The sequence below is a fragment of the Chrysochloris asiatica genome, unplaced genomic scaffold, assembly GCF_000296735.1.
Source record: "Chrysochloris asiatica unplaced genomic scaffold, ChrAsi1.0 scaffold00003, whole genome shotgun sequence".
NCBI classification, from domain to species: Eukaryota; Metazoa; Chordata; class Mammalia; order Afrosoricida; family Chrysochloridae; genus Chrysochloris; species Chrysochloris asiatica.
In genome coordinates, this window is record NW_006408521.1 from 42,828,009 (window position 1) to 42,853,296 (window position 25,288).

Here is a 25,288-nt window from a genome sequence, read left to right on the forward strand (position 1 = left end):
AAGGTGGAGGGTCAAAGAAAAAGAGGAAGGCCCCCAATGAGATGGATTGACAGAGTGGCAGCATCAATGGGCTCAAGCGTGACAATGATAGTGAGGTTGGCCCAGGATCCGGCCGTGTTTCGTTCTGCTGTGCATAAGGTCGCTATGAGTCGGTACCGACTCGATGGCACCTAACAACAACAGCAACAACAACAATCTTGCATCAGTAATGACACCCCTCATTCCATGTTCTTGTCTGATTCTTGCTTGAGCCTCTGGCAGTTCCCAGTAAATGTACTGTTACAGCCACTTTTGAATTATCCTTAGCAAAATTTTACTTGCATGCGATATTAATGAGATTGTCACATGATTTCTGCATTCTATTGGGTCACCTCTCTTAGGAATGGGCACAAATAGGGATCTCTGCCAATTAGTAGGCCAGGTAGTTGTCTTCCCAATTTCTTGGCAGAGATGAGTGAATGCCTCCAGTGTTCTATCAGTTTATTGAAAATTTTGCATTTGTATTCCATCAATTCCTGGAGCCTTGTTCATTGCCAATGCCTTCAGTGCACCTTGGACTCCTTCCTTCTGTACCATTGGCGCTTGATCATATGCTTCCTCTTGAAATGGTTAAACATCAACCATTTCCTTTTGGTACAGTTACTGTGTATTCCTTTCATCTTCTTTTGGTGCTTTCTGCCATCGTTCAATATTTGCCAAAGAATCATTTAGTATTGAAAATGAGGCTTAAATTATTTCCTCAGTTCTTTCAGCTTGAGTAATGCTGAATGTGTTCTTCCTTTTTGGTTTTCTAACTCCAGGTCTTTGCACATTTCATTATAATATTTGGCTTTGTCTTCTCGAACTGCCCTTTGAAATTTTCTGTACAGCTCTTTACCTCCTCATTTCTTCCATTTGCTTTAGCATGTGTACACTGGAGAGCAAACATCAGAGTTTCTTCTGACATCCATTTTGGTCTTTTCCTTCTTTCTTGTCTTCTTAAGACCTTTTGCTTTCTTCCTGTATGATGTCCTTGATGTCATCTCACAACTCCTCTGGTTTTCATGAATGTGGTCGAGTCTAATGCAGCAAATCTGGTCTTCAGATGATCTCTAAATTCAGGTGGGATCTAGTCAAGGTCATATTTTGGCTCGTGTAGACTTGTTTTTATATTCTGCAGCTTCAGCCTGAACTTGCATATGAGCAATTGATGGTCTGCTCCACAGTCTGCCCCTGGCCTTGTTTTGGCTGATGATATGGAGTTTTCCACAGTATCTTTTCACAGATGTAGTCAAATTGACTTCTCTGTATTCCATCTGATGAAGTCCATGTATATAATTGTCTTTTATGTTGTTTGAAAAAGGTATTTTCAATGAAGAAGTCACTGGTATTGCAAAACTCTATCATGCGATCTCTAGCATCATTTCTGTCATGAAGGCCATATTTTCCAACTACTGGTCCTTCCTCTTTGTTTCCATCTTTTGTATTCTAATCACCAGTAATTATCAATACCTCTTGATTGTATGTTGGATCAATTTTAGACTGAAGAAGTTGGTAGAATTCTTCATTTCATTGTCACTGGCTTTAGTGGTTGGTACGTACACTTGAATACTAATTGGTTAACTCGACTTCCTTGTAAGTGTATAGATATTATCCTATCACAGCCAGAATTATACTTCAAGATATGTCTCCAAATGTGCTTTTTGATGATGAATGTGGTGTTATTCTTCTTCAGTTTGCCATTTCCAGCATAGTAAGCCATGTGATTTTGTAAGATTTAAATGGCCAATACCAGTCCATTTCAGCTCACTAATGCCAAGAAAATCAATCTTTATGCATTCCATTTCATTTTTGACAACTTCCAATTTTTCTAGATTCATACTTCATACATTCCAGGTTTTGATTATTAATGGATGCTTGCAGCAGTTTCTCATTTTGGGTTGGGACCCATCAGCCAATGAAGATCCCAAAAGCTTTACTCCATTCGCACCATCACAGTCGACTCTACTGAGTCAGATAGACCTTTCCTAGTCATATTTTGAGTGCCTTCCAACCTAAGGGGCTCATCTTCCGGCCCTATATCTGACAGTATTCTGGTGCTCTTCATCATGTTTCAATATTCGGTTTTCTTGTGCTGACAGTGTTTCAGTGCTGGTCATGAGGTTTTCAGTGCCTAACCATTCCGAAGTAGTTCACCTCTCCTTCTTCTGAGTCTGTCTTAGCTGAGACTTGTCCACTATGGGTGAACCTGTCGGCACCCAAAATACCAGTGACAGTTTCCAGCATCACAGCAACACACAAGCCACCACAGTGTGACAAACCAACAGACCAGTGGTAGGAGTCCAAGTCATAGCAACCGTAAAGACAGAACCAAACTGCTCCATGCAGTTTCCAAGGTTGTAATCTCTGTGGGAGAAGACTGACACATTTTTTTGCCCTGAAGCCACTGGTGGGTTTGAACCACTGACCTTCTGGTTAGCAGCCAATTACTTAACCACTATGTCCCCAGAGCTCCTATGGTTTATGGAAGTGTTTAGTCTTCTGTAACATGTTAGACACACATTGGATCTCATCCCTGTCATCAGTCAGCACGTAGGTGCAAGGAGACATGCCTATGCATAGGTAGCAGCAACTACAGGGTTGCAGTCACATGTTGCAAACTCAGATGCCTACAAGGGTCAGGAAGGTGGCAGAAATGGTGAAGGAAGATGCAGGAGAGGCTACATGACCAGGAGACAACACGTCCATTCTCCATGGAACCTTCTGTAATCAACTTAGCCAACTGTTGTTGTTGAGTACTGTCGAGTCCGTTCCGACTCATAGAGACCTGTGTAGTTTCCAAAGAGCGATTGGTGAGTTTGAACCAGCAACCTTGTGGTTCAAAGTGACCTTGCGGAACCAACAGTAGTAGCCTTGGAGAATCCAGACCTAGCTTCTGGCCAGAAGTCTATGCAAACCTTTCCATTTGTGAAAATTTGCAATCAATTCGATTTCCTACCAACCACTCTGCAGACCAGAAAAACCACATCTGTAGGTCAGATCCAGAGCACAGGCTCCTATTTATGGCCAGTGGTCATAGTCATAGAGCACCGGACCTCAAAGGGAGCTCACAGGTCAACTAGAGAAAGAAGATGCAGCCCAGAGGAGTTAAGTGACTTAACAATGCCACCCAGCTAGGTGGTGACAGAGCCCATGCCCACACCCAGAAGGGCAAATGAAATGAGTTGGCTGTGCCTTGAGCACCATCCGGTGGGGGCACATGGCTCCTTGTTCATTGTACCCGACTTACATGGCTCCTTGTTCATTGTCCCCGACTTACATCGCTCTGCAGCAAGGTCGCATGCACAGAATGTGCAAGGCTGATATCATCTTCCAAGCTCCGGGAGCCAAGCATCTGGCCTTTCATTTTCTCAAATGCTTCTTTGTATTTATACTAAAGGAAAGGAGAGCAGGAGAGAGTAATGCTCAGTGACAAGGGACTCGGAATGGAAGAGGTGGATATTGGGCAAAAACCTTTTGTTCTCTTGACTGTAACTGGGTGACTTGAAAGGAACCACATGGGAACCATCAAAGGCCTATCCTTTCATATGCAAGCCTCCCAAGGCCTAAAGGGTTCTGCTGTGGAATAGCAGGAGGTTGCTTTAGCACTGGGGCGGCCCAGGCAGGAAGAAGGTGGGTGCATTCATTGTTAGCTTATGCACTGGCCTTGTGAATATGCTTGGTGGCAGATTCATCAGCGGGGCCCAGGTTGACAGTTTAGCATTTAGCTTTGCATCCCAGGCTAGGGGATTTTTTGTAGTATGTTATTTTCTTTCTCACCTGTCACTATCTGATTTCCCTAACATAGTCTGGGGAGGGTAGGAGTTTAACCACAGGACTGGGGCAAAGGAGCAAAAATTGGTGAATATTAAACATCATGGTGCTTACATCACTTATGATTTCTCCAGAAGCTTTTGCCACCTGGAATGGAAGGGCATCCAACCTCAGTTTATACCCGCCTTCTCGAAGTTTGCTCCAGGATTCTTTATAGCGGGTCTGTTGGGAAGATGTGACACACTGGTAAAATTCTATTTTACCAAAATGAGGTTTGCTGTGGGACTTTTTACCCACCAGTTAGTGTTAGAGATCATTGTGGCTTAGCCAAAACCACCACAGAGCTGGGACCTGCTCCTACCCACCCTCAGAGGTAGAGCCACAGAGTGGTTGAAAGCAAGGATTTGGAGCCTGATTCAGACGTTCTGAGCAGCAATTTGACTGGAAGAGATCTGTGTTGGCATTTGCATGAAGATAAGAAGACAAATGTCTCTATCAAAGCGGGTGAGTTTATAGGGATCCTGGAGGAAAACAGGCAAGCTCCCAAGTTGTTGGCTGGCTGCACTCAGCTGGATTCTGCCACTCCCATATTGTGGGTGCTCATCACAGAAGACAGACAGTTCACCCAGCTTGATTCTTTTGCATGAACTTAACTCTTCTGCAGGATGGGCTACACAACTTGCAGAAGAAAAGCAGTTGCCATTGAGTTGATTTTAACTCACGGTGACCCTGTGAGTGTCACAGTAGAACTGTACTCCATAGGGCTTATAATAGCTGATTTTTCAGGTCTTTCTTCTGAGGTGCCTATGGATGGATTTGAACCTGCAACACTCTCAGTTAGCAGCCAAACATTTTATCCATTTGCCCCACCCAGGGACCCTACAATTTGCAGGGTCCAATGCAAGAGTACTGGTGTGGCGCTGTAGGATAATCTTCCAGTTTGCAGTCCAAACTCACTTCTTGGGAAGCCTTTGCAATGGTCACTGTGAATGGGAACTGACTCAATGGCTCTTAACAACAACATTTGGAATGCAGATGCAGTCCCCTTGTTTAAAAACAAAGACACTGAAGCCTGTTAGAGCTCAAATTCAAAGGGAAAGCCTTGTTTTTCTGGGTTTTGCAAATTTTCCCTCTTTGACAGAGTGTAGTCACCATTTTTTTATTGCTCTCGTTAATGGATAATACCGTGTCTTCCTTCTCTGACAATGGTTTTCACAGGTTTCAGTACCCAAATTTCAAGATAGTGAGGGCAGAACACTAAGCAAAGCGCGGGACCACACATCTGTGGGGCGGGACCTGCTTTCCCATATTTCCCACCATTAGCCGCCTCACCTCACTGATATTCATGGCGTTGAGCTTGGCCAGCAGGACTTCAGGGAGGTCTGCTGTCTGCGTGTAATGATGTTTTATGTTTTCTCCTTGCTCCTTGTATAACCTCTGTGGTTGGAGAGAGATTTGGGATTAAACCAGACGCCTCTCCACCCAGCCACAAGCCACACTGAGCTCCTTGCCACTGCCTGTGTTTCCCAGCTAGCTCAGTGACATGCATTGCCTTCCCCCTAACATCTGCTTTCAGCTCAGAACATGACAGGCTGAAACTTTCCTAGCAGATAACGCTGCACTTATAGTATTCCACTAAGACTGATATCAAACGAGAAAATGAGCCCTAGTAAAATCTGATAATTCTGTGATTAATGATGATACACTGTGAGAAGGCTTCGAGATTCAGGGACATGGCAGAAGAAACTCTTCCACTGGTGACGTTTTCTCCACACTGCCTTCAATCTCCATCCCTCTGCCCCATCAGTATTCACGCACTAATAAATGTCCCCTCGGTGAATCTAAGGATCTAGCCACCCATGACTCCGATACCAGCTTGTGATAGCCTAATAGTTAACAAGGATACATGGCATTGCTATCAGTAAAATCTCCCCACCACCAGGGAAAATTTCTAAACAGGGCTTTCCCATCCCAAATCTCATCAGAAGTGTCCAAATTTCTACACATCACAGCAGTGCCCCCTAGAGTTGGTTAGAGTAAGAAAAAAGCAGGGGTTTTTTTTTTTTCCTTCTTTCTTTCTTCTTTCTTGTTCTCTATACAAACATTTGTGCCTGATCATTGACATTTTTCAAAATTCAATTGATGCTGCTGAACAGATATTTTTAGTAATAAATTCCTGGATCCATAGCCCTGTGACTCACTCATCACACATCCAAACAGGTACTCAGGCAATTTCAGAGGAACAACCAGAATAGTTTGTGAAATTGGAAAGCGGGGATCCAATTTTGACATTCTCACCCAAGATTATAAAATCCCTCTCCTCACCCCAGTGGCAAGTTGAACGGTTTAAAGAAATGTAAAAGCCATGCCTGCCTTGTATAAAGATCTGTGGGCCTTTCTCCACAGAATCAGCTGAACAGGGCCCATCCATGTCCTAAAGTGAGTTCTAATAGGATTTCACCATTCAGTTTAGTCTTCAAGCAAACTTCACTGTTCAGTTTAGTCTTCAAACTAGAGTAATCTAGGGGCTAAATTTTGATTTCACATCATCTAAGGGATTTGAGGAGTCCTGGTGTGGTGCTGTGGGCTAATGTGCCCCCAAAAAAACCCTGCAAAGCCATTTGAACTACAAGGTTGGTGGTTCAAGCTCAGCAGCTCCTCCTCTGAAACCCTATACAGAGTTGCTATGGATCTGAACTGACTCAATGGCACTTAACAATAGCCACAATGGGATATGAAACAGTGGTTCCAAAGTTCATCTAAGGGGAATAAATCAGACCTAAAGCATTTTCAACGTCTTTGGAGAATTCGGGAAGTATCAGTTCCAGCCCTTGGGTCCCAAGAAGCCCGAGGCATGCCTTCGCTCTTCCAATTACCGGGCATTTCACCCAAAGTGCTAGTTCTAGAACCACCCCTTTAAATGAAAGAAGAGAGCAAAAGGCCCAACCACAGACAAATCTGCGATTCATGCAAATAGCAAGCAAGGAGCACCTCAGGGCTGTGGGGTGGTGGGGCTTCACTTGGCATCCTAAGTGCAGTCACATGCCATTTGCATCCTAATGAAGAACCACCCCCACTAAGGTGGGACAAGTAGCCCCTTCATCTGTAGGACAACAGAAGGAGCCAACTCAAGAGCCCCTGCACTGCAATCATAGCCCCCTCTTACAGCTGTAATGTATATACATTATCACTTACATCCACGGCCTGGGTATAACTAATCCGGGCCTGGACCATCTCCGGAGTGTCTTCTATACTGGTGAACTTCAAAGCATCAGGAGGTTGACGGTACTTCCTCTGTTGAGCAGAAAAAAGATCAAAGCAGTGCATTTTGTGCTCTTTTCATGCTATTTGAAAGGAAGAATCACAGGTTGCTTGAGATTAGAGTGAATTTGTGACCATAATTATTATTCTGCTTTCCCCATCTTTATCTTCTCCATGCCGTCAAGTTAGTATTTGTTTCCATTTAAGAATAACCTCATGTCAATTAACAGTAAAGTATTTCTACACGGCGTCAAGAAAACATCTAGAAATTAGGTTGTGCCAGTAAAAGACTCCAGGAGAGATTCTCAGGACAGGATATCTTTTTCTAAAGCTTCAAATAGACTCTCACGTTTGTTTACGTATCCTCTTTTGGGGCCGGTAAGCAAGAAAGACAATTCATAAGGACATTTATTAATTGCAGTGTTCTGTTTTGTTTCCACAAAAGGACTAGGCAGAGATGATCATAATCAAAACACTTGATTTAACAGTGACTGAGCACAGACCATGTGATCACTTAGAGCTTGGTTTAGTTAAAATATATACAATCATTCTTTACAATATTACAAGACTTAGGAAAAGGATTCAAAGGAGGCGTCATATAATTTAAAAGATACTGAAACAAGACAAAGGAAAACTACAAAATTTCTGTCCACTGGCAAAGACTGAGGTGTGTGATTTTCATGTATTCTGAAAATCATACTTCAATTCATCCTTTTTTTTTTTTTTCATTGAAGTACATTTCCAGGGGACTAAAACGGTGGCTATTTGCATGGAATCATAGAGTGTACGTTTTTAACCAATCAAATAAGTATTTTATAACACTCTCTCATGGTGTGGTTGGGGTTTTGTTGACTAGGCTGTCTTATGGAGACACAGCCCTCGGTATCCAGCCAAATCTAGTGCAGCATAGGTTTCTCATGTATTAACTCCAGAATCAGCAAGAAAGTCTCCTCCAAAGCAGGGCCTATGAGAGTCATCACTAAGATGGAAGTCTTACAAATCATGGCCATTATTGGCTCCCAGAAAACTCCAGAAAGACTAATCTACTTTGAAGGCAACTCAAGAAATACTTGTTTTGTAAGAAGTTCCCTCCCCAAAGAGACCACCAAAAGGTGGATCTAGGTAGTTGATAGCATTCTGCCTCTATGTGACATGAACCAATGGACAACCCTTAGTGTCTCTGACGCAGTCCTTCTCTGCCAGTACAATTCTACCCCCTAGGCATGGTTTAGCACTGTCTGGAGACATATTGGTGTAGCTACTGGGCTCTGGTAGCGTAGTGGTTACGAGTGGGGCTGCCAACCGCAAGGTCAGCAGTTCGAAACTACCAGCGGTTCCGCGGGAGAAAGATGAGGTGTTCTGCTCCTGTAAAGATTTACAGCCTCGGAAACGCTGTACAGGGTCACTATGAGTCTGAACCAACTCCATGGTACTTAAAACAAGAACAAATGGCATTTAGTGAGTTGTTGTTGTTTAGTGCTTTTGAGCCAGTTCTGACCCATACTGAACCTGTACAGAGTTTCCGAGGAGTGCCTGGTGTTTGAACCACTGACCTTGTGGTTTAAACTGACTTAGTGGTCCAGTGCTTATCCTACAGCACTACACCAGGATTCCATATATTGAGTCAAGACCAGGAAAGCTGCTAACCCCCTACAATGCACAACACTCCCTCCTCAGTAAAGAACTATCTGGCCCAAAATGTCAACAATGCTGTGTTTGGGAAACCCTGAGCAACTCTTTTAAAAGGAGTCCCTGGGTTGTGCAAACTGCTAACTGGAAGATTGCAGGTTTGAGTCTATCCAGATGCACCGCAGAAGTTCTGCTGATAGTTCACTTCCCAACAAACAGTCTTTGAAAATCTTATGGAAATCAGTTCTACTCTGACACACACACACATACACACATACAAAGGGGTGCGGAATCATGGGGGGGTGTTGTGACCATGTGTTGGAATTGACAACCATAGCTAGGTTTTTTTTTTAATGTACATTGTAGACTTTAGTTAATAATAATATCATCAGTATTAATTCACCAATGGTTAACAAATCTACCCCAATAATACAAAACATTAATAACAAGGGAAACTAGGGGGCTGGTGAGGGAGGGCATGGGAACTCATTGTACTTTCTCTGCAATTTTTCACAACATCAAAAACTGCTCTAGAAAATAAAGTGCATTAAAAAACAAACAATCAAACAAAGCTGCTCTGTGACATGGTCCTCAAATGTGAGGCAAGGGCTCTTTTTGTCGGCCCAGATGCCTCAGGGTCCAACCGGGGTGGCCAGAGTAGGTTTAACTGGAAGTAAGACCCACCTGTCTCCAGAGAGAACCTGTCACGTGACCGATACCACGTGACCACAAACTGTTGACAGTGTGGTGGGAGAAAAAAAAAAGATCTATCTGTCTTGCCAAGCCTTTTGGAGAGCAATAATGTATCTTTTCATCATCTGGTCTGTGCTCCTTCATTAAAAAGGTGAGTTGGTGGGTAGCAATTGAGCTCCGTTTGACTGTCATTATTATTCATAATATCATTTGTCACCCACTTTGTTTTTGCCTAGGCTCTATGGGCCCCTACTGGGGTGTGTTTGGTATGTGGTTTCCCTCTAATTACCAGCCCTAGCCAGGGTTTGTAGGCCTTTCATGTGGCTTCGCCTTTTTCTTTGCCTTTTGAGTGGAAATTATTTTAATTTTATACAGGCTCACAGCACGCCTATTGCAACCAGGCCTGCTGCGTGCTGTCAGGAAACCTCACCTCACTAATGAGTTCTCCTGCCTTCTTCGCCTGCTCCACATTTAATGACCCGGTGGTGACCCAGCCTGAGCCTTTCATCCACTTCACATCTGCCCTGTATTGGTTCTGACAAAGGAGAAAGGGGTTGGGGGGAGAGACAGACCATTATTGGTGCGCAGACATTTAAAGGGCTATTAACGGTGGCCAGCTTCTCCAGGTACCTGCTGAGTCAGATTAGATGCCGTTTTGTCTTATCAGTTTCTGCACAGTCACAGGTAGGGTTCCAAAAGGTAAATTAATTTCTCCTTTAATTGGAACCACCCTTGTCTAGGGTGGCTTCAGGCTGCACCCCACCCCATTGGGGGAGGAGCTGGAGTGGCAAATGAACCTTGTCCCTCATTAAGGATGCGTTTCTACCTAGGAGAGAAGCCCGGCTTCATTGTCTGCCGGGCCAGTTTCCTTGTTTAAAATGACATGCAGGGGAGAAGAAAATGAAGATTCACAACAGAATGCAGGTGGGGGGCTATTGGAGAGAATTTCACAAGACATCCGAGACATCCCACGGAGACATTCCTTCCTAGATATCTCCAAGGGGGATGGGAGGTATTTCTTATTTCTTTACTTGCCATTGACCAAGTGGTTTTAGTGGAAATCATTTAAACAGATGCTGCTGTAAAGCTAGTGTATCATCTATCTGTCCTGAAACAACCCTCCCAGGATAGATATATGGGCACTCCCCCAGCATGTAACAGACTAACCCACCTTTTCAGACCACCCACTCTCTTGTACACGTCAACTGTCTCATAAAATAAAGAACACCACCCATGAATACTGAAAGTCGTGGTGTGGCTCTGTGGGTTAATGCGCCAGACTGCGAAGCTGTTTGAACTGCAAGGTTGGTGGTTCAAGCTCACCAGCTGCTCCTTGGAAACCCTATACAGAGTCACTGTGGGTTGGAACCGACTCGACGGCACTTCACAACAACAACATAGGAGATCTAATGGTCAGAAATGATTGTGGAAAATGTAGCCAATGTCAATGAATAATCCCTGTAGAAATTGTTAAATGAAAACCCTTTTTCTGTGTAAACTTTTTTAAACACAATAAAATGTCATTAAAAAAAAAAAGTCATTACTTCTCTACCGCCTCCAAAAATGAACTGAAGACATAAAGAACATAGAATCAAGGTGAGGGCCTCTGAAGGAATGGAATTAGCAAGCTGCTCATTCCAAAATTGGGGGGCTGTTAATGTTGGAATGAGTATTCGTGATGAGTGCTCACAGGTAAGAATGTCACAAGAGTAGGTCTCCACCCCACCCTCATCCCACGCCTTACAATAAAAGGAAATATGGAAAAACCTATGTAGCTGAGAATTCCATGGAGGAAAACAGGAGTTCTCTGCTTTTCTCTATGTTATTACAAAATCTAAAAATGAGCATTGTTGTTGTTGTTGTTAAGTGCAGTCAAGTCAGTTCCGACTCATAGCGAAAACCCTCCTAGGGTTTCCAAGCAATGACTGGTAAGTTTGAACTGCTGAAATTAAACCCCAATGGAAGCTAACACATTTACTATTTATGGATCCAGAAACAGGGACCCTAATAAGTGGACCATTAATATCAACAAATGTCTTGAAGGGCTTGTACCAAAGCCAGCACATACGGGTACACATATGCACACAGCTTACATCACTCTGTAAACCATAAGCCTTCTTGGCCCATTCCACCTTCATGTCTGTGGGCAGAGCGGTGAAGTGATGAGATGCCGTCTTGTAGCCTATGTCTGTGGCTAAATGCTGAGCCTTGCGGGCATGGGCAAGGTGGACCATATCCAGGGAGAGGTGGTATTGGGATTTGGCATCCTCAAACCCCTTCTTGTACTCCAGTTCACTCTGCAGCTTGGACACGTGCAGTGAGTGGCTCATTTGCGAATCCCCCTGGGCATCCTTTGCCCCGATGAGCTTCCCCCGGGACCTCTCGTAATCCTCCTTGTACTTCACCTAGGTAAGAAGATAAGAACAAGCGTAACTTAATCATCTACAAAAGGAATTGCTAAGCTCCAAACCACAGGCACCAAAGTTAAAACAAAACGAAATGACACCATCTGATTAGAATGAGTATCATCAAAAGTTTTCTTTATCGAATCGGCCGATACATACAGAGCTCCCCATTACTGGCCATTTTGCCTTGAATGCCAAAAAGCTCAGCTCCAAATGGACTACTCTGCCTATACTAAGTCTTTTCCCATTTTTTCATGAAATTCTGCCTTTTCTCTATATTATTTGTGATCACTCTTTCTAGATTGATTTTTAAGTGGCCTATTGCTTGTTATGAAAGCCACCTTAACATCTCTTTGGGAATGTTGTTGTTAAGTGCTGTCGAGTCGGTTTTGACTCATAGTGACCCTGTATAGGGTTTCTGAAGAGCAGCTGGGGAACGTGAACCACCAACCTTGCCGTTCAAACCAACATGGCGGTCCAGTGTTTATCCTAAAGCAGAACAAAAACCAACAAGCAAACCCTTTATTGTCAGTTCTACTTTGACTCATAGCAACCCTAGGCTGCAGAGTGGAGCTGCCCCAAAAGGTTTCCAAGGCTGGAAATCTTTACGGAAGCAGACTGCCACATCTTTCTCCCATAAAGCAGCCGGTGGTTTCAAACTGCTGACTTTTTCGTAAACAGCCAAGCACTTAAACATTGTGCCACCAGGGCATCTTCAATTGATCTATAAAAACGGAGAATTTGACTGGATGTTAATTTTTATGTAATTGTTACTAATAACCATTACTGTTTACTGAAACCTGTGCATGGCAAGCCATCAAGTAGGCATTTGCATAATCATCCCATATGGTGGTCACCCCGTCCCCACTGACAGGTAAGAACACTCATGTAAATTAAGAACTTGCTCAGACTTTCCTAGACTTAGCATGATAGGCTGTCCTGGTCCCCTGTGCAGGCTGAACAGCCACTCACCTCACTTGCCAGATCCCTCTTGGCTTTGGCTGACAGGAAGGTCAAGGAGTCAAGACGCAGTTCAAACCCTTTGACCTTCTGGTTTTCCCAGCTGCTCTTGTAGAGTTTCTAGAGGGATTCAGGAGAGGACAGATCATGTTCAAGTGAGAGCATTTTTGTAGACTCCATAAACAACCTTTCTAGGAAGGACCAAGAACCACAGAAATCATATAACCTGAATACAACCAACCTTCTTGTTTTTGCCTTAAGGCATCTTGACATACAAGGCATCAATGAAAAGAAGTAGAAAATGAACCCTAGAAATCTTGGGAAATAAACGGAAGCCCTCACCAAAGTCTTAAAGACATGGCAAAGGTGAAATAGCATTGCATGCTATAGAAACATTCCTGGAAAGGCCATCTTCATCTCTCTCCATGCTCTTTACCCCACTCAAGAGCAGTTCCTGCTGGAATCCTTTGTTGCCTCTAACTATTTCTAGCCTCTAACTCCTCTGGATCTTTCCCTTGCTCCTCGCATGCCCACTCCTGTCCCCCTTCCATACTTCAAGAGCTTATTTTGCTGGAAGTCTCCCCTCCCTTTCTCTGTGTGAATCAATTTAGTCTCTGTTGTTCCTTCTATTTCTACTCTCCACCCATTTCTCAGGTCAGACCCCAAAGACCTGGGAACTATGCAGAGAGACAACCAAGAAAGTCCCCTCCCTAGAAGACACAGAGGTAAAAGCTGGGATCATGGATGCTTTCATATCTAAGAGTAATAGCTACCACTGCACATATTCTTCTAACCAAGTGCTTTATACACACAAACACACAAGGGGGATTCAAAAAGTTTGTGGAGGAAATGGAAGGAAAAGATCATGAAATATTTCCACGAAATATTTTAAAGCCCCCTTCTCTGTATGTGTGCGCGTGTTAGCTCACTGAAGCCTCACAACAACCCATTGAAGAATAGACTAGTATTATCTTCATTTTACCAAAGGGAAAACTAAGGGAAAGAACTTGCCCAAGGTCACACACCTAGTAAGTGGCAGAACCAAAGACCAGACAATGCAGCTTGGAGCTAAAACCTGAGCTCCCAGATACTCTTTTATACTATTTCAATTCCAGTCCCTCCTACCCCATGATATATTCAGTGGTTCAAGTCCTCCACCTGCTAATTCCTACTAAAGGTTGTGCTCCTTTCCTCTAAAGCACAGATCAGCCCCTAAAGTCAGCTGTATGGACTATGTTTAAAAGAACCCGCTCTATATAACCTCTGCTGGGGCAGACATCACCCATGTGGCTGGACCATTGCTTAGTCAAGTGGCTGTCCATGCAGGGAAGCAGAGACCAGGACTGCCACCCCCTCTTGCTGTACCTCACTGAGGTTTGCAGCATTGGCTCGGGCCCGCAGGAAGAGAGGCTCATCATTGCTGATGGTGTACTGATGGACGGACTGTGCGTTCCCTGCCTTGTAGGCCACCTGTCCAGAGAGAGGGCTGAGTCAGGAGCCGGGGCCAGGGGCAGGAGGATGGAATCTTTAAGTTGGTTTAACTGGTTCCTGATTTGCATGGGAAGACATTAAATCAATCAACTCACAGTCTGGATGGCAGAAAATAGCAAATGAGGCTTAAGGCAGAAGAATGGAAGCAACAGCGAGCGGTAGTGGGGGTCTGGGAGAAGAAAGCAGTCGGTGGACCAACTAAAAAGCTCTCCAAGATCAAATTTACACTGGGACAGCAAATTTGATACATGAGCAAAAGTCTGCTTTGCACCCTCCATGAACTCTACAATGTTAAACTCTTGGTTGAAATAGGCCCAGATAAAGAAGGCGTAAATTCGAGTCTGAATCCAGTTGATGGGTTGGAAAATCCTAGGATGATCATCTTGGCTTTCTTGCATGGTTGGGGCTGCTCCTGTGTGCTGTAGCTCCGCCAGGGCTGGGCAGGGAAAGAGGTGAGGGCTACCTGAAATTGTGGAGGGCTGAGTGGGCGACACCCGGGGCCCCAAGCAGGTAGCACCCAGGTTGCCGAGGTCCAAGCTCCGTGAAGAAACGGGGTTGCTCCCGAGCTGAGGCAGCGGTGGCAGAAGATGCAGAGTCCGGTCAACTCTGGGGTTACTTTGGCTGTGTTCTCTTCACACATCTCCCTTGGAATGGTTTTGGGTTCCCTGTGTTATTTCTGACTACACTGTCCAACCATAAAACCTCTCCCTATGGAAAAATTACCACTCTTGATCTTTCTCTCCACCCACCCCTCCAACTTGAGTTGCCAGAGTGATTTTCTGCTAACTCTTCATTATGTTAAAGCATCCTTTTGGAGTGCCATCTGTAGACTGCCAGAAGAACCCACCATGGAAGGAACCCACCTCTCATGGAAGAAGTCCAGCCAAAATGCTCCTTAGTAGCAAGGAGGGGGAGACTTCATCTCACACATTTTGGATATGACCTCGGGAGAGACCCTGAAGAACATCATACTTGGTAGAAGGTCCACGAAAAGGAAGAAGATCCTCAGGGGCATGCAATGACACAATGACTACGACAACTGTGATGCTGGCACAGGACTGAGCAGTATCTCCTTCTGCTGCACATACGGTCACTATGAATGGAAAATGACGGCAACTGACAACACACAACATCCTTTCTGGCAGGTGGGCCTGGACCCTTAGGAAGGAAAACTAGGAAGGTCCTAGCCAGGTTGATAGCTTCTCTGGCCCCTGTTCAGTGCAGGGGCACAGTGAATGGTTATTGAACAGTACTGTGAGAACAATGTTCATGGTGCCTTATTGTTCTGTCTTCCACGTTTGAACTCACGTAGACATGGCCTGCACACATTCCACAGGCAAACGTTTTCCTTTTCCAAGATATTTCTCTACTGGCTCCAGAATTATAGAGTCTTTGCTAAGAAACAGAAGAAGGAACCAGAGAATGCTGAAAGTAGGAAAGGAATTGTCCGCTCTGCAGCTATCCCTTATAACCAAGGAAAATGTGGTGGTGTCCAATTCCCAGAAACGGCCTGGAATCTTGCTGAAACTGGGTGCGGTCTATTTAAATAGAAGGCTCTTTGGTTCCCTGATGGTGTTCTTCCGGGAAGTTCCCAGACCCATGACACAGCAGCTTGGAGGGAAAAGGAGCGGCCTCAGACTCACCTCGCTCTGCAGCTCCTGGCTTTTCTTGGCATGCTCCATCTGGGAACTGTCTACCACACTGGTGAACTTCAGCTCATCGACTTTCTGCCTGTAGTTTTTCTGTTTCCAAAGAAAAGAAACCCTTAGTGTGAGGACTAGCTGTCCACCCCACACATGCATGCACACTTATAGTCTTTCTGTAGCCCAAGTACAACCTTAAGAGGGTGTTCAGGGTGGTCCTGCAGTTGAAACAGGGCCACGTAGCCCCAAGACCACTACTTTGATGAGCTTGCTTTGGTAGCTATTACTAATGGAGACTGTCATTTTTCCCATCAGGAAATTCTGTATTTCACTGTGTGGCCTGGAATGTGTCCATTTTAGAACTCTAGAGCTGACACAGAAGTGTGAGGAAACATAGTGAGGTGGAAGAATCTCGGGCTTTACCATCCCGAAGACCTAAGTTCAACTCTTTCCAGCTTCATCTTGGCCAAATCACTTAAGAGATCTGAGCCATCTGGCTGCAGGTGTTAAGTGGGGACAGCAATTCCTCACTCAGAAACTCTGAGACACCGCAGAGGTTTCAATGGCATGCCAACAGAAAGTCTTCAGTTTGAATCCAGCAGACCAATGGTTCAGTGGATAAAGACCTGGCAATATGTTCCCATAAAGGTTACAGACGCCACAAATTTATGGAGCGGTTATGCTCTGTCCTTGGTCATTGTGTTGTTGTTAAGTGCCATCAAGTCAGTTCTGACTCATAGCAACCCAATATGGGGTTTCCAAGGAGTGGCTGGTGGTTTGAACCACCAACTTTGCAATTAGCAGTCCAGTGTTTACCCAACGGCGTCACACCAGTCCTTAGGGGTTGCTATAAGTTGGAAGTGACTTGATAACAACAACAAACTCAGTGGTACTAAGTAAGCATTCAGTCCATCAGCATGACCACTATTCATGGTGTTGTGATTACCGAGGAAATGTTTAGGGTTAGGGATCAGCACACACTCAACCTCACAGCCTCTGAGTTTTCCGGATCACTGAGGTCTTGTCCTCTGAGTGTCTCACAGCTACAAACAGACTGGCAAAGTTCTGACTGTGCTAATTCTGTCCCTAAAGGGACTTCTTATTCTCCCTGGAGATAAGGACTCAGCCTTTTCCAGTGGTATTGCCAAAGTCCCTGGGGAAATCCACCAATGAGGATGGTTTGTTGAAGCACTTGCTTCATATGAAGGGTTGGTCAAAGGTAAACTCACAGTCTAGTTCTGACAGCCACCAACTGCCACTGACTGAGGCCAAAATCGTGCTTGGGATTTTAATGTTGTTAAGAGCCAATCGATTCTGCCTCATAGTGACCCTGTGATTTTCCAAGGAGCAGCTGGTGGGTTTGAACTGCTGACCTTGTGGCTAGCAGTCCAGGACTTATCCTACAACACCACAAATTTCTTCCATTTTGAAAAAAAATAAAAACAAATCTAGGGAAAATATTCCAAAGAGACTTTTAATTCTCCTCCCTAGTTTGACCATGCAAAATGGGAAACTACCCTCCACCATACACGCTGTGGGTTAATGCGCCAGACTGCAAAGCTGTTTGAACTACAAGGTTGGTGGTTCAAGCTCACCAGCTACTCTTTGGAAACCCTATACAGGGCCACTATGGGTCGGAACCAACTCAACAGCACTTATATAAGTGAAGGAAGTCACATAGCCCTTCACTATTGGAAATTCCCAGTCATCCCAGTCCCTAGATTGTTCAAGTCGTAAGTACTTAATGAGAAGCCAAGAATCCACCATTTACTGGACTTCACACATTAAAAGAACTTCTGGTATGGTGTTACTGTGGATCTGTACTAGACTGTGAACTATAAGGTCAGCAGTTCAAACCCACCACTGCTCCTTGGAAACCCTATATAGGTTCACGATGAGTCAGAACTGAATGGATGGCATTTAACAACAACAACGGCAGCACATTAAAAGATCAAAACAGAGATGGGCAAAGGAGCCCCCAAGGAATTTAAAAATTGGTTGGTGGCTGTGAGGTAAAGAATTTAACTTTACTCAAAGAATCTGGTCTTTCTTTGTCCTTGGTTCCTGAGAGAGAACTGCTGAAAGCTTCACCCTTTAACCAAAGTCTCAGAGAAGACACTAGTCTCCGGGGCTAAAGGCCTACATACATCACAGTCTTGTACACCTGAGACCAGAAGAAGTGGTACCTGACCACCTCTGCAGATCATTTAGATCAGGGCCACAATAGATGGACCCTCTAGAATGAGAGAAAAGTACAGAACAGAACCCAAATCCTTTCAAAGTCCAGACTTACTGGACCAGCTGAGATTAGAGGACTCCCTGAGACTATCACCCTGAGAAGCTCTTTAAACTTTAAAGCAAAACTATCATCTAAGGGTCACCTTTTATCAAAACAACAGATTGGCACAGAAAATAATGGATATTATCTGTGAGTATGGAGTTCCATAAAAACACTCACCTATCTGAAATGAAACCAAAAGGTCAAATGTTACACTGAAGAAAAAACTAGAAGAGAAGAGGGCTAGGAAACTAGAATACTGGAAATGGAACAACCAGAAGAGAATGTTGACACGTTATGGAAAATGTAACGAATGACCCTAAACAATTTATGAAGAAATTGTCAAATGGGAAACTAATTTGTTTTGTAAACATTCACCCAAATCTTAAATATTATCTTAAAATAATATGTTGGACCTTTCCACAAAGAATGAAGTCTCTTTGGTGAGGACTCTAGACCACACCTAAGGGTTTTTTACTTCGGTGTAATACGTAAGGTTTGAGTGCTATCCGCGGATCTTAGGGGGAAGGCATGATTCCACCAACCATGTCTACTTAATGAGGTCCCAATATAGACTCTGGACAGGAATGTTCCATGGGCTTCCTGGTTGGTGAAGCACCAATAACAGGTGGGAGGACACCACATCTTTTTTTTGAGATACGAATATTCCACATTGAGATCTCTCCCAGACCTTGCCCTGAGTGTCACTTCCTTTGTATTATTTTTCCTATGATAAATCTCTAATCAGTGCCACCGTGCTCCTATAAATGTTATGAGTCATCTATTAAACCCAAGGGAAAAGTAGGAGTCAGCAGGTCAGAAGTGAAGGGATGTGAGACCTCTGAGCTTACAGCTGATATCTTGAGAGGGGGAGAGGGAACCCCTGAATTTGTAGCCAGCAGATCAGAAGTGTGGATGTTGTAGGCTGGCATCTGGAGTCTTGGGCCAGCTCAACCATCTGAAGGACTACCCTTTGACTTGTGAGCACTGGCCTGGCTCTAGGTGGTGAAAGTCAGAAAAGGAAGTGGTCCATGTGTAGCTGGTGTCCGACACAAGTGGATGAGAGGGAAGTAGAAATGATAATACATTGAAATGACTTGATCAACGTAGCAGCAAAAGAAGGAAGATAGAAACAGACATTCCTAAGGCTGAGGAATCAGCTGCTTGGGACACGTCTAGACTGAGTTGGCCCAAGACAGGCAGGCTCTGGACGCTCCATCTAGATTTTAGTTGGTCTCCAAAATCTAGATAATAATAATCCAAAAGGGTTATTCTTCCTTTTACCACCCTATCTATATACGCTAACCCTAAATAGTTCTTTGTCTGAAAGAAACATGATTGTGGTGGAAAATAATAATAAATTCCAAGCATGTTCTGGGATACAGAATTACTTGTGAGGTACAAACCCCAGCTCTGCTGTTTACCGATGGGAACTTGATGTCAAGTCTCACTTTCCTCATGTGTGAAATGGGACTATCAATAGGATAATAACAGTGTCACCCACCCAGGATTATTGTGAGGAGCAATGGAGCAATGTGTGTGTGACACTCACAATGTCAACAAGTGACAGCAATGATCACATAACTATTGTCCGTAAATAAATTACCACTATGAGTCCTGGTGTGGCACTGTGGGTTAATGCGCCAGAATGCAAAGCCATTTGAACTACAAGCTTGGTGGTTCAAGTTCACCAGTCGCTCCTTGGAAACCCTATGCAGGGTTGCTATGGGTCAGAACTGACTCGACGGCACTTAACAACAACATCATTATCATTTGGAGTCCTGGTATGGTGCTGTGGGTTCACACACTGGACGGCAAAGTTGGTTTGATCTGTAAGGATGGTGGTTCAAGCTCACCAGCCGTTCCTCTAAAACCCTACACAGGGTTGCCATGGGTTGGAACTGCCTGGACGACACTTAACAACAACAACAATCATTATCATTTGTAAGAGATATGCTGACTCAGCTTGCCTGACCCCAAGACAAGAATTCCCTTTGAGGATATCAAACAGAGTTCCTGATAGAGTCACATTATCAAATGAAATGCCTTCAAAAGATCCAGCTTTACAAGGTGGAAGAGATGAGCAGGCAGAACCAGAAGTAATCTTTAAGAGTACTCTGTCCAAATTTCTTATTTTTATGGGATAGAAAAAGAAACGGAACAGTTAAGTGACTCAGCCAGTCTCCAGTGAGTTTGTGGCATGGCCACAAATGATAATGCTGGCTTTCAAACATGGAACTCTCTGATTCAAAGAAATTGCATATATTCCTCACACAAGAGACAAACTGTTCCCGTTGTTAATTGACTGCATAGTAAACCCGTTGCCAGTAATTCCAATTCATGGAGATCCCATGTGTTCCACAAGGTTTTCAATAGCTGATTCTTCAGAAGTAGAACATCAAGACTTTCTTTCAAGGTACTTCTGGATGGACTTGACCTTCTAACGTTTTGGTTAGCAACTGAGCACAGTCACTATCTGCACAACCTAAAGACTCCAACTAGATGTTGTTTTTGTCATGTGCCACCAAATTGATTCTGACACATATCAAGCCTACACAACAGACTAGAATGGCCTCACAGAATTTTCTAGGCTATGATCTTTACAAAGATTATAAAGTGGACCATCAGCGAAAAAGAAGAAGACCCCCAATGAGATGGGTTGGCACAGTGCCTACAGCAATGGACTCAAGATAATAAAGGATGCTATCTGTGAGTTACAGAGTTCCATAAAAACACTCATCTATCTGAAATGAAACCAAAAAGTCAAGTGTTACACTAAAGAAAAAACTAGAAGATAAGGGGGCTAGTGTAACAAAAATGATGAGGTTGGTGCAGAACAGGGCCATCTTTCGTTTTGTTGTGCATAAGGTCACTACGAGTCAGAAGGGACTCGACAGCACCTAATAACAACAAAAACAATGTTTACAGAATAGATCACCAGGTCTTCTCCCACAGAACTAGTGGTGGGTTCTAATTACCAAGTTTTCGGTAGCAGCCAAGTACTTAACTGTTGTCCCTAACCAAAACCCAGTGCCATCAAGTCGATTCCAACTCATCGCAACCCTACATAGGGTTTTCCGAGATGGGAATTCTTTATAGGAGCAGACAACTTCATCTTTCTCCCGTGGAGCAACGGGTGGTTTTGAACTGCCAACCGTTTGGTTAGTAATCCAACATCTATCCCACAGCTCCACCAGGGTTCCTCTTAGCCTTGTGCCACTGGGTTAGAAATCTTTTAATTAAATTGTTCTTTGGATGACGCTGCTGCTTAAAACATTCTTACCAACACCATCCCTTGAAACTGAAGTCTGCAGAATGTTAGTTCAGGGGGTGCTAGAGGTGCAAAATGAAGGTGCACTCTTGTTTGAAGCACACAAAATAAGCCTGCATAGAGGTATGGGGTAAAGGGGTCATGGGAAAAGATCACACCAGTGAGTGACTCAGCGGCTCAGAATACTAGAAGCCAGGTGCTCAGGCTCAGGTTACCTCGCTGACCAGCTGACCAGCCTTCTTGGCTTGTTCCAAATTGAGGCTCCCCTTGGTCAGCCACCCGACTCCCTTCATCCACGCCAGGTCAGCCTTGTACTGCAGCTGTAGGAGAAAACGTCCCAGGCTCCCACCAGACACATGGATGGAGCTAGAGCAGAATTCAGGGCAGAGCCAGGAACCCCCTGGCCCTGCATTTGTCTTTCATAGTCAGGCCCAAGTCTAATTCGCAGGTGAAGCCCTGGACCCCCTTTGTAATCACATCACATTCTACCTTAGCACTGAAACAGTACAGCTTCACTAAAAATAGGGCCTTTCATACTTTTTGACCACCCAGGGACATTTTTTGCCAACCTGCTAAATTCCCAAGATCTTCTCACCATTCCCACATTTACTTCCCCTTTCCTCATGGCTACTACCAACACACATTGACTTCCTCAACAGCTCTAAGGCCAACTCTGCCATAGTCTAGTCTCCATTCTCTCAGCCATGTGTGCATCTCTACCTCCTCATTCACCCTCCTACCTCCCCATCTGCCCTCCCTGGGCCCAGTACCACTCTAGCTGTTCTTCCCAGCTTCGTTAAGAACACTAAGGCATCTTAAAGTGAGTTCCCGGCACTCCCATTCAGAGTTGTGTAGAAGACTCATGCACAGGCTTGAAATCCCTGAGACAATGTCCCTGCTTCCGATTATAAGAGATGCCTGGTAAGAAGGGGGGATGAGAGGGCCCACCTCACTCTGGAGCCCATAGGCTTTCTTGGCCCAGCAGGTCTTCATGTCTTCAGGCAGCACAGTGAACTTGTGTAGTTTCTTCCTGTAGTCCAAGTCACTGGCGAGAGCCTGGGCCTTCTTAGCATGCCTGATATTCACCATGTCCATGGGCAGGCGAAAGTGGGTCTTACTCTCTTCAAAGCCTTTCTTGTACTCAACCTTGAATGCACAAAACACAAGGCCATTCATTAAAGCCTGTTTTGCAAGGCTGGTGTGAAAACCTGGGAGAGAACCCAGGCTCTAGTGAGGAACTGGCATCCAGGGCAAGGGGGACCCATCCCGGGGCAAGACAACACTGATGGCAGCTGAGCTTCCCACCAGTCTGTTTCCGGAAGGAAAACCTCTGGCCAGTCCTAACTTTTTCACCAGGCTGCTTAAGGAGGTGAGTGCTCTATCCATGGAGGGCTTGGGACACATAACAACACGGCTGGGCCTCCAGAGTCAGACAAGTCTGAGTTTGAATTAGGACTTGCTCTTTACCAGCTGGGTGACCACTCAGACAGTACGTCACCTTTCTCAGGGCTCAGTTCCCTCAAAGGACTGTCTTGTTAAATAAATAAAATCATAGCTGAAACCTGGTTACTACAGACATTAGCACCGAGCAAACACTTGATAAATGTTAGCCAACAGAATGATGATGGTGGTGGCGATCATGGTAATGTGCTGATGGCAGTGATAGTGGTGGTGGTGTCTGTAATGATGGTGTGGTGCTGGGGAAAGGCAGAGGTGCAAGATGAAGATGCACTCTTGTTTGAATCACACAGGAATAGAGTCTAGAAGTAAGAGTTCTAAGGTCTAATTCTCTACCCTTCCATCACTACAAGTGGCTACTGTATGATCTTGGGCAAGATCTTTCTCATTTCATGCTCCAACTACAAGTATGAAATACCAATGTGTCCTCTGTCTAAACTTAAACCAAGCTGTCAGTATCTCTTTATGCTTTATGACCATGCTTGTGCTGAAGGCACATCCAAACTGGCGACCTAGATATAACAGTCCGATTCTATTCAAGCTGTGGCTCCTAGTGACGGATCAGGTGATTACGTTCAACTTCGTCATTACAGCAGCACATGTCAGCCTCCCAGCTTGGAGTAGGCAATCTTAAAGTAGAAACCCAACACTCATGTGTCCATTTGGCCCGTTCAACACCAGCCGGAAAAAGTTTATTTGAAACCATGTCTCTACTTCTAACAGAACTCTCCTTTTCCAAAGGCTTTTGGGAAGTGCTATTTATCATGTTTACCAAGGCTAATCTCCAACCATCAAAGCTATTTATAAGGTAACTTCATACTGACTGGATGGAACCTGGACTGTCCAAGTTTTTGTTGACAATTTGGAATACCACTCATGTTTGTGACCATAGGATTCACCCAGGACACCAGAGGGCATTAGACGGGATGCTTGCAATCAAACTCTCCCCATAGAGTTAAGTTCCATTAGGGGACGGACTTGTCATGCATTATTAATTCTTATGGCCCCACTCTCTTTCCATAATACTTGCTCAGTCAGCTTCTATGAAATGAACAAATGTCAAAAGGGTCAAACACGTTTGTACCTAGATCCATGGATGCTGGCCACTCGTAGGACTACATGTCTCCTCTACTTTAACAGAATGGCTACAGTTTGGCAAAACAAAGAAACTGAAACAATCCTGCTCATACAAGCCAGGAAAGAAAGAGGTTTCAGACAGATGGAAGTTCATTTTTAAAAAGGGATAGTGCCAGTTGGATGAAGTAGGAAAAACTTTCCAACTAACCCAACTCTCAGTAAAGAGTGGAGAGCTAGAAAAGGTTTACCTCGCTGCTCATCTTGGCCACCTGCAAGGAGTGTAAGAGCCTGGAGTCTGTGGTGCCCATGACTCTGCCTTTCGTTTTTTCATATTCTTCTTTGTATTTAATCTTGAGAGAAAGAAGAAAGTTTACTCTGGGTGAGAGAAAAACTTTGCCATCTAAGGGGCTCTGGTTTTAACAAGAAAGGAAGTGATTCTGAAAAGACATCTCCCAGTCTTTCCCGGATCCAGAAAAATATTCAAGTATCATGATGTTTACAATGTTAACAATCATTATTTTTTCCTGTGGGGCCACCGATATTTTATTGGAACCAATGCTTATGCATTTCCGAGCTAATGAGAGAAAACTTACATTGCTGGCAAGCTCCCCAGAGGCCTTGGCACCCAGCAGAGACATAGCGTCCAGCTTCATCTCGAATCCTTTCCCCTTCATCTTCTCCCAATCTTCTTTGTATTTAACCTGACAAACAAAATCACAGGTGAGTCAGAGGTGTCATCCGAATGCTTACCAAAAGTCTAAGAAGATATACATTTTTAAAAAGCAAAGCTGGTCTCTTCATCTATTTGTGGAATAGAATGTTGGCCTTGGTGATTCAAATGATAATAATAATTCCTAGCACAGTTAATTGACTGCTTAGCTGTAGGGCCATGCAGAGAGGTAGTGATGAAACTTGACAAAGAGAAGAGTCATGTGATCATCCTAGCTCCATGGTTTCCTCATCACGTGGTCATGAAAAAATCACTGCACCTCTCTGGACCTCAGTTCACCATCTTACAAGGGAATATCATATTATCTGTCTAATATGAGACTACACTGGATGCAGCATATTAAAGTAGATTCTAAACTGTTAAGAACAACAAAGACATACGGCATTTATATAATTGTGGTCATGATACAAAACAAAAAACCACAAGCCCACCACAGTCCAGTCATGTCTAACTTATGGTCACCCATGTGTTTAAGTGAAGAACTTCGCTCCATAGGTTTTCCATGTCTGTGTCCTTGTGAGAGGGTGGATTCTAACTTCCAACCTTTCGAAATACCCGAATACTTAACTCTTTTTGCCACCCATGGATCCATGGTAGTAA

The 25,288-nt window shown here is 44.2% G+C and overlaps 1 protein-coding gene across 1 annotated transcript in view; it reads right to left on the reverse strand.

Annotated features, from left to right (window-relative positions):
- The window catches only part of NRAP (nebulin-related anchoring protein), an 88,746-nt gene that overhangs the window by 27,696 nt on the left and 35,762 nt on the right, over positions 1-25,288 (reverse strand). The window contains exons 17-29 of the mRNA XM_006831484.1: positions 24,552-24,659; positions 24,207-24,308; positions 22,372-22,569; positions 21,639-21,743; positions 15,875-15,973; positions 14,106-14,210; positions 12,753-12,860; positions 11,469-11,780; positions 9,806-9,910; positions 6,988-7,086; positions 5,125-5,229; positions 3,907-4,014; positions 3,299-3,412 (exon numbers count right to left, since the gene is read on the reverse strand). Of these exons, the coding sequence (XP_006831547.1) occupies positions 3,299-3,412; positions 3,907-4,014; positions 5,125-5,229; positions 6,988-7,086; positions 9,806-9,910; positions 11,469-11,780; positions 12,753-12,860; positions 14,106-14,210; positions 15,875-15,973; positions 21,639-21,743; positions 22,372-22,569; positions 24,207-24,308; positions 24,552-24,659 (1,668 nt within the window). The remainder of the gene's footprint in view (positions 1-3,298; positions 3,413-3,906; positions 4,015-5,124; positions 5,230-6,987; positions 7,087-9,805; positions 9,911-11,468; positions 11,781-12,752; positions 12,861-14,105; positions 14,211-15,874; positions 15,974-21,638; positions 21,744-22,371; positions 22,570-24,206; positions 24,309-24,551; positions 24,660-25,288) is intronic.